This window comes from Oncorhynchus kisutch, linkage group LG1 (assembly GCF_002021735.2).
Source record: "Oncorhynchus kisutch isolate 150728-3 linkage group LG1, Okis_V2, whole genome shotgun sequence".
NCBI lineage: Eukaryota > Metazoa > Chordata > Actinopteri > Salmoniformes > Salmonidae > Oncorhynchus > Oncorhynchus kisutch.
Window position 1 is genome coordinate 53,290,838 of NC_034174.2, and position 8,085 is coordinate 53,298,922.

An 8,085-nucleotide genomic window follows, 5' to 3' on the forward strand; every position below is an offset into this window, starting at 1 on the left:
CGAACGTGCTGCTATATGCTGCCAGCACGCCCACAAGCGAGTCACAATGGGCGGCCTAAGTGGCATGCGGCAATTACCGATTGCTAGTGAACATCCCGCGTCCCACGCCACCTTCGCGCAGCCCAAAGATCCCCCGTCCTCTCTGCTTCTCACCGCTTTCCTTCCATTGAAAATGAATGGGAAGCGGTGTTTCACCACGCGTGCTAGTGAACATGGGGCCAGAGAAAGTGAAATATTTCTCGATATTAAAAATGACACAAGCTGCAATTAATAACAACGCAAGGTTGTCGAAACGCTCATGCTGAACAGTGCTGAATAACAACCTACATTAGCATACTCAAAAACAATAGCTCTTTGCTCTATTTGGTTTAGTCTCTCTAGTTATGGTTTTAAAAGTTTTTAAATCTCACATTAACTTGTGCGTTCGAGGCTTCTTTTTTGTTTTACTGTCTATGGCGCGAGGAAACAGCAGACACCGAGATCTGAGCTATCTGATTGGCAAGCGATAGACCTTTAGGTGCACTTGATTTGCTCTCTGGGCCTGCGGGGTAGCTGAAGTTCTACCTGAAGTACAGACACATGAAATGCTTCAAAATGGATACACTTTGCCTTCCCGGCCCTGGGCTGCTGAATCAAGTGCAGCTACCGTCAACAGCGTGAACCGAACAAAAAAATAGGAATGCAAGGCTTTATCGTTGGGGCGGCAGGGTAGCCTAGTGGATAGAGCATTGGACTAGTAACCGAAAGGTTGCAAGTTCAAATCCCCGAGCTGACAAGGTACAAAAATCTGAACAGGCAGTTAACCCACTGTTCCTAGGCCGTCATTGAAAATAAGAATTTGTTCTTAACTGACTTGCCTAGTAAAATAAAGGTAAAATGTAAAAGAAAATTGTTACAGAAATGTTGTCGCTCAACTAGGAATGGATTGGAGATCAACCAGAAGATAGGTTGGTGACCACTGGTCTACATGATTAGATTATTATGGAAAGAGTGAGAATATTTGTATTTGTCAAACAGCATTCAATTGTCGATCATCGTGTCACCAGAATAAGACACTCTGTTTTTGGAAAGGAGCATCTAGCACTTTCACCACCCTGTGAAGTTCAACATATTTTATTTAATCAATAGTCTAATAAACTGCATGCTTTCCCTAGTCGTAGTGGGAGGACCACCCACCATATCATCGTGTGACTTCAATATGATGGTTATTATATCAATATTTGCGCATAAAGGCGTCTTCACTCTTTTTAATAAAGTATGACTTGCTTAAACTGTGGATGGAAAATATGGTTAATGACTATGGATTTAAGGAGGGGTGGTCCTGCTGTCTCCTTTTCCTGGAATGTGGCAGAATATGTCACTGGTAACTGAGTGGTTGGCCAAGCACTGCTTGGAGGCCATGCATCAGGTCATTGATATGTTTCAGGAACTATAAAGACAGAGATGAATCGTGATTAACCCTTACCTAAGGTCTTCACTAAATAAGACATAGCCTAGCAAGTACATTGACTATGTTGCCCCTCAGCAATCTGAGAGAGAGAGAGCCTCTGTTTTGCTGTCTATTTACATTTCTTAGTCAGTGGGCTATATAACTTCTGTACCCCTTCCATTTGTTCCCTCCCCCAGCCTTCCATCCAAGCTATAAGATTCCTGGCAAAAAAGAGACTCCAAAATTTTTAAAAATAACGCGTTTGGTGTTCGTCAACAGGCATGTGGGAGACTCCCCACACATATGGGAGAAGGTACTCTGGTCAGATGAGACTAAAATTTAGCTTTTTGGCCATCAAGGAAAACGATATGTCTGGCGCAAACCCAACACCTCTCATCACCCCGAGAACACTCACAGTGAAGCATGGTGGTGGCAGCATCCTGCTGTGGGATGTTTTTCATCGGTAGGGACTGGGAAACTGGTCAGATTTGAAGGAATGATGGATGGGGCTGAATACAGAAAAATTCTTGAGGGAAACCTGTTTCAGTCTTCAAGAGATTTGAGACTGGGACGGAGGTTCACCTTCCAGCAGGACAATGACCCTAAGCATACTGCTAAAACAACACTTGAGTGGTTTAAGGGGAAACATTTAAATGTCTTGGAATGACCTAGTCAAAGCCCAGACCTCAATCCAATTGAGAATCTGTGCTATGACTTAAAGATTGCTGTACACCAGCGGAACCCATCCAACGTGAAGGAGTTGGAGCAGTTTTGCCTTGAAGAATTGGCAACAATCCCAGTGGCTAGATGTGCCAAGCTTATAGAGACTTACCCCAAGAGACTTGCAACTGTAATTGCTACAAAAGCTTGCTCTACAAAGTATTGATTTTGGGGGAGTGAATAGTTATGCACGCTCAAATGTTCAAATGTTCAAATTGTTTGTTTCACAAGAAAAAATATTTAGCATCTTGAAAGTGTTGTGTAAATCAAATTATACAACCCCCCAAATCCATTTTAATTCCAGGTTGTAAGGCAACAAAATAGGAAAAATGCCAAGGGGGTGAATACTTTCGCAAGCCACTGTATTTGTAAGGGTGTGAGAACCATGAGCCTCCTAGGTTTTGTATTGAAGTCAATGTACCTAGAAGAGGACGGAAGCTAGCTGTCCTCCGGCTACACCATGGGGCTATCCCACAGAGTGCTGTTGAGGCTACTATAGACATTCTTTGCAAAATAGTGTGTTTTAATCAATTATTTGGTGACGTGATTATATTTAGTTCCGTTTTTTCTAAAAAAGGATCACACTTAAATGTTTGACTATTTCTATTTTTGAAATTCACTGAGGATGGTCTTACCCTTCCTCCTCTGATGAGCCTCCACCGGTTTAAAGTCATGGTGATCAACTGCACTGATGGAGTGGAAATCACAGAAAATAGGTGTGGCAGTTGCAGCAGTAGAAATAAATATTTGGGTGTGAGAGATTTTAGTGCAGAAGGTCTACAGAAAGTTTTGAGAGATGGGGTTCCATCCTCCCATGCCCTGTGGTGTTGGGTCATTTTGGGCCAAAGTAGTGGGATGGGGTGGTGGGTATTGGGGATAATGTATACGATAGATGGTTGTGCAATGTAAAATAAAATAAATGTACCTTCACATTTTCCTTGTGACCAAAGTGTGCAATCCGCACTCCGACCTGCGAAAGGCAGCAATATGCAACACAGCGTCTAGTCTGCCGGAAATACAAACGAAGAAGAAAATATTACGCGTTTGTTTACAACCAGCCTATTCGGTTTTTCTCCTTCAGACCAGTCCAAGAAATTACTTTTGTGCTATTTGTTAAAATGGGATGTGATGGTGGAACTATTCCTAAAAGGCATGAGTTGGTAAAAGGCCCAAAGAAAGTTGAGAAGGTATGTAGTGGTATAACTTTAGCTAGCTTTAACCTATCGTAGCAGGCGTAAAATAAACGAGCTAGCCTGCACTTTAGCTAACCTTCTTTCAAACATGTTAGCATTTTTTTTAAATTCGCTAACTGGCTTCGCTAGCTAACGTTTTTTATTTATTTATTTTAAATCAGGGAAGATGTGTCCGCTCAAACTGAACTAATGTTAGATCAATTAAATGTATACATTTATGTAGCTAGCTTTCTTGTATTAACTGGTTAACACGCCATGTTCACACAGTCAGCTAACGTTAGTTCTAACTGATTTAGCGCCTATTTACGATGGTATAGTCTGACGGAAGATGTTTTGTAAGAGGACCGACGCTGGCTCTAAACGTTAACACACATCACTTGCGGTACGTTTTTGGAAACATAAGCAACGTAGCTACCTTTTCATATCAGATAAATAGTTTAAGAAACAAAATGTTAAATTACCATACACCTTTTTATATAGGGTTAGGGTTCCCACACGGCCATATTTCCATGTTACAACGCTTTTTTTACGCAACACACGGCGTGGACCTGTGTTAATTAGCATCTTAAAAGCATGGGGACCGGGTGTGTATAATTTGTGTTACGTTCCAACATGAATCTGTTCCAAAAACTTCGTAACTAACAAGGTTGCCAACAAACAACGCATACAAAGTTGTATAGCGGCAGAATAAGATACCAGGTAGGGAGGGAGTGGGACATTTTGTGGAGTTTTTCACTCACCACGTTTATTCCGAAAAATGCCTGTCCTGGTTAGCCTATGGACAAACATTAAGAATAAACTACGTGGTGAGTTGATGCCTGTTCGGCAGCAAGTTAGCTAGGTGAATTGATCATGCTACTTTGTGTGCGTTGTTTGTTGGCATCCTTGTTTACGACGTCTTTGGAACAGATTCATGTTGGAACGTTCCACAAATTATACCCACCCATGGGGACCGGTTAATATATTTTTTGTTTTTACATTTGAGTATTTTTTTTCAGTCCCACAAAAAATGCCGAAGCCCTCACTCTGTCAAGCATTATTATGGTGTATGCCTGCCTGTAAGTCTTTGCTAGTGTCTGTTGTGATGTGTGTTAGAAACGTGATTTATGTTTCTAGAACCATAAACAGAACATGTAAGGTTCTTGGACTAACATTAGGCTCCTTTAGTCCATTATTGGGCTAGCTAACAAGGGGCTTTATGGCACAGGTGGTAGTCAGAGTTGCACCATGGCTGTAACCTCTCTATCACTATTCTTGCAAGCAAAGTATTTCAGATATAACCAAATGCAACTGAACAGTGCAGTGGGCAGCAGCTAAATTGAATGTGTAAATCTTTCTGCACTACAGGTTGACAAAAATGCAGAGCTTGCTGCCCGGTGGAAGTACTGTGCTCTCAGTACAGAGAAACTCCGGCGCCCTATTGTTGCTTGTGATCTGGGAAGGTGAGAAAATCAGTTTGTTGTGAACTAGTCATATAGTATGACACCATTTTGTTTCTAGCAATCTACAATATTTTGTGTTGGCATTATCAGTCTCCTAGGTGTCCCTATTAGATAATTGGATATAATCAGCCTTTTAGTAATATGAAAATCAAGAAGTAAGTGCTACTTGTTGATTGGGTGCAGTTAAGAATTAAATGGCGCTGAATATTATTAGCTTAGGTATAGGCTACTTTTAGATACTTCTAATCACACATGGATTTCATAATCAAAATACTATTCTTGCTTACAGACTCTATAACAAAGATGCTGTGATTGAGTACCTTCTGGATAAATCTGCAGATAGACCCAACAGCGAGGTTGCATCACACCTTCGTGGCATTAAGGTATGGTAATTTTCCATGATTTCAGCTGAGGCCACATATCATTTCATTATCTAAAGTGAATCAAGTGTGTGTTTGTGTGTGTGTCATTCCACAGGATATAAAGGAGCTGAACCTGACTGACAACCCAGCCTGGGAGGGCGAGAGAAGGAATACCAAAGGGGACCGCTATGAGGACATGCACTGTGCCATGTTCATCTGTCCTGTGGTGGGCCTGGAGATGAATGGCAAACATAGGTATGGTGTGTGTGTGTTGCTATGGTGTGCACTAATGAATATGACTCTATATACAAGCATCTCATCAATGTCTCCATCTTATCAATGTCTTTCAATGACAAGCGTAGAGTGGGGCATTTTGACCCGGAAGTGTAATCTCACGATGTCTGCATTTTGCTGAGTTCTGGCACTGAATCATGTCCATTATCCTAGAGCCTGAGTGCCAGGCTGTCTGCGCTATAAGTTTTTTAACTCCGTCACAAACCGATCTGGGACCAGGGTATGTGCAGTAGGCCTCAGTGCTAAACTATAGAGATGAGATTCTGAGTGATGATTTTTTTTTTAGGTCTAATGCAGCCTTAAAAAAAGACATGTATCTCTATTTAAATCATTTCTGGGTAATAATTTTAGAACCTTACTGTAATTGTTTTCAATTAAAATTGTCAAAAATAAACAAAAAGCTTCTTAGAAAATATAGCAATTTCTCAAGCAAGAATTTTACCAGGACTGTCTGGGAGTGGTCTAGGTGGGGAGGAGGGAAAATGAAAACGAGTTATTGGCAGAGGTTTGGAACTTTCTTATTGGTCTATTAACTAGTTTCAAGTATTGTGCACAAGTACAGTGAAATGCTTTTCTTGAAATCTCTTTTCCAACAATGCAGTAATCAATATCCATAGTACTATAAAGTAAAGTAGAACAAAAACGCACAAGTAAGTAATTAAGCTATATACAGGGTCTGTGCCAATACCATGTTTACAGAGTGCAGGGATACTGAAGTAGTAGGGGTAGTTACATTTTATGCCATGTAATGCATGTGGACACCTGCTCGTTGAACATATTTAAAAAAAAAATCATGGGCATTCAAATGGAGTTAATCCCACCTTTGCTGCTATAACAGCCTCCACTCTTCTGAGAATTTCTGTGGGGACTTACTTCCATTCAGCCACAAGACCATTAGTGAGGTCAGACACTGATGTTGGGTGATTAGGCCTGGCTCGCAGTCGGCGTCCCAATTCATCCCAAAGGTGTTTGATGGGGTTGAGGTCAGGACTCTGTGCAGGCCAGTCAAGTTTTTCCACACCGATCTTGAAGAACATTTCTGTATGGACCTCTCTATGTGCATGGGGGCATTGCCATGTTGAAACAGGAAAGGGCCTCTTCCAAACTGTTGCCACAAAGTAGGAAGCACAGAATTGTTGAGAATGGCATTGTATTCTGAAGCGTAAAGATTTCCCTTCACTGGAACCAAGGGGCCTAACCCAAACCATGAAAAACAGCCCCAGACCATTATTCTTCTTCCACCAAATTTTACAGTTGGCACTATGCATTGGGGCAGGTAGCGTTCTCCTGGCATCCACCAAACCCAGATTAGTTGGTCGGACTGCCAGATGGTGAAGCGTGATTCATCTCTCCAGAGAACGCATTTCCACTGCCCCAGAGTCCAATGGTGGCAAACTTTACACCACTCCAGCCAAAGCTTGGCATTGTGCGTAGTGAGCTTAGGCATCAACTGTCAATATTTGTCTATGGAGATTGCATGGCTGTGTGCTCAGTTTTATACAGCTGTCAGCAATGGGTGTGGATGAAATGGCCAAATCCACTAATTTGAAGGAGTGGGGAGTTTCTGGCACCAGATCCCAGTTGACTACAATACCACTATGGCTGCATTTACACAGGCAATTCTGAACTTTTTTTCATTAATTGGTCTCTTGACCAATCAGATCAGCTCTTTTGCCCAAAATTTGGCAAAATATCGGAATTGGGCTGCCTATGAACCACAGTGGCAGCTTGGCTTGATAATGATCCCCTGTCTAATTGCAATTTGCTAAAATATCACCATTGCTAAATACAAAAGTTTTGGTAATAGGGTGATAATTCCCATGGCAGAGTTTTTTTTCATGTACTGATGGTAGCACTATATTTTCCCTTACAATAGACGTGTTGCATCACAACCTTAACCCTAAACCTTATGCGATCTTGTTTCTCTCAGGTTCTGTTTCCTGCAGACCTGTGGCTGTGTGTTTTCAGACCGGGCCCTGAAAGAAGTCAAGACTGAGATCTGCCACAAGGTAGGACACAAGGTAGAACAGTGCATTCGGAAAGTATTCAGACCCCTTGACTTTTTCCACATTTTGTTTTGTTTCAGCCTTATTCTAAAATTGATTCAATAGTTTTTTCCCTTCAATTTACACCATAATGACAAAGCAAAAACAGGTTTTTAAAAATGTTTTGCAAATAAAAAATACTATCACATTTACATAAGTATTCAGACCCTTTACTCGGTACTTTGTTGAACTAACTTTTTACAGCAATTACAGCCTCGTCTTCTTGGGTATGATGCTACAAGCTTGGCACACCTATATTTGGGGAGTTTCTGCCATTCTTCTTGGCAGATCCTCTCAAGCTCTGTCAGGTTTAATGGAGAGCGTCACTGCACAGTTATTTCCAGGTCTCCAGAGATGTTTAATCAGGTTCAAATCCGGGCTCTGGCTGGGCCACTCAATGACATTGAGACTTGTCCTGAAGCCTCTCCTGTGTTGGCTTTGCTGTGTGCTTAGGGTCATTGTCCTGTTGGAAGGTGAACAATCGCACCCAGTTTGCGATCCTGAGCACTCTGCAGCAGGTTTTCATCAAGGGTTTCTCTGTACTTTGCTCCGTTCATCTTTCCCTCGATCATGACTCGTCTCCCAGCCCCTGCCTCTGAA

At 41.8% G+C, this 8,085-nt stretch overlaps 1 protein-coding gene across 2 annotated transcripts in view; it reads left to right on the forward strand.

The window, feature by feature from the left end:
* The first annotated feature begins 3,136 nt into the window (after window positions 1-3,136).
* The window catches only part of LOC109891324 (replication termination factor 2-like), a 37,498-nt gene continuing 32,549 nt past the window's right edge, over window positions 3,137-8,085 (forward strand). Inside the window, exons 1-5 of one of the 2 annotated variants that reach the window (XM_020483776.2) lie at window positions 3,137-3,336; window positions 4,690-4,784; window positions 5,074-5,167; window positions 5,262-5,401; window positions 7,371-7,461. In XM_020483776.2, coding sequence (XP_020339365.1) covers window positions 3,268-3,336; window positions 4,690-4,784; window positions 5,074-5,167; window positions 5,262-5,401; window positions 7,371-7,461 — 489 coding nt within the window. In that variant the 5' untranslated portion in view covers window positions 3,137-3,267. The remainder of the gene's footprint in view (window positions 3,337-4,689; window positions 4,785-5,073; window positions 5,168-5,261; window positions 5,402-7,370; window positions 7,462-8,085) is intronic. The other variant, XM_020483784.2, reaches the window with a different exon arrangement.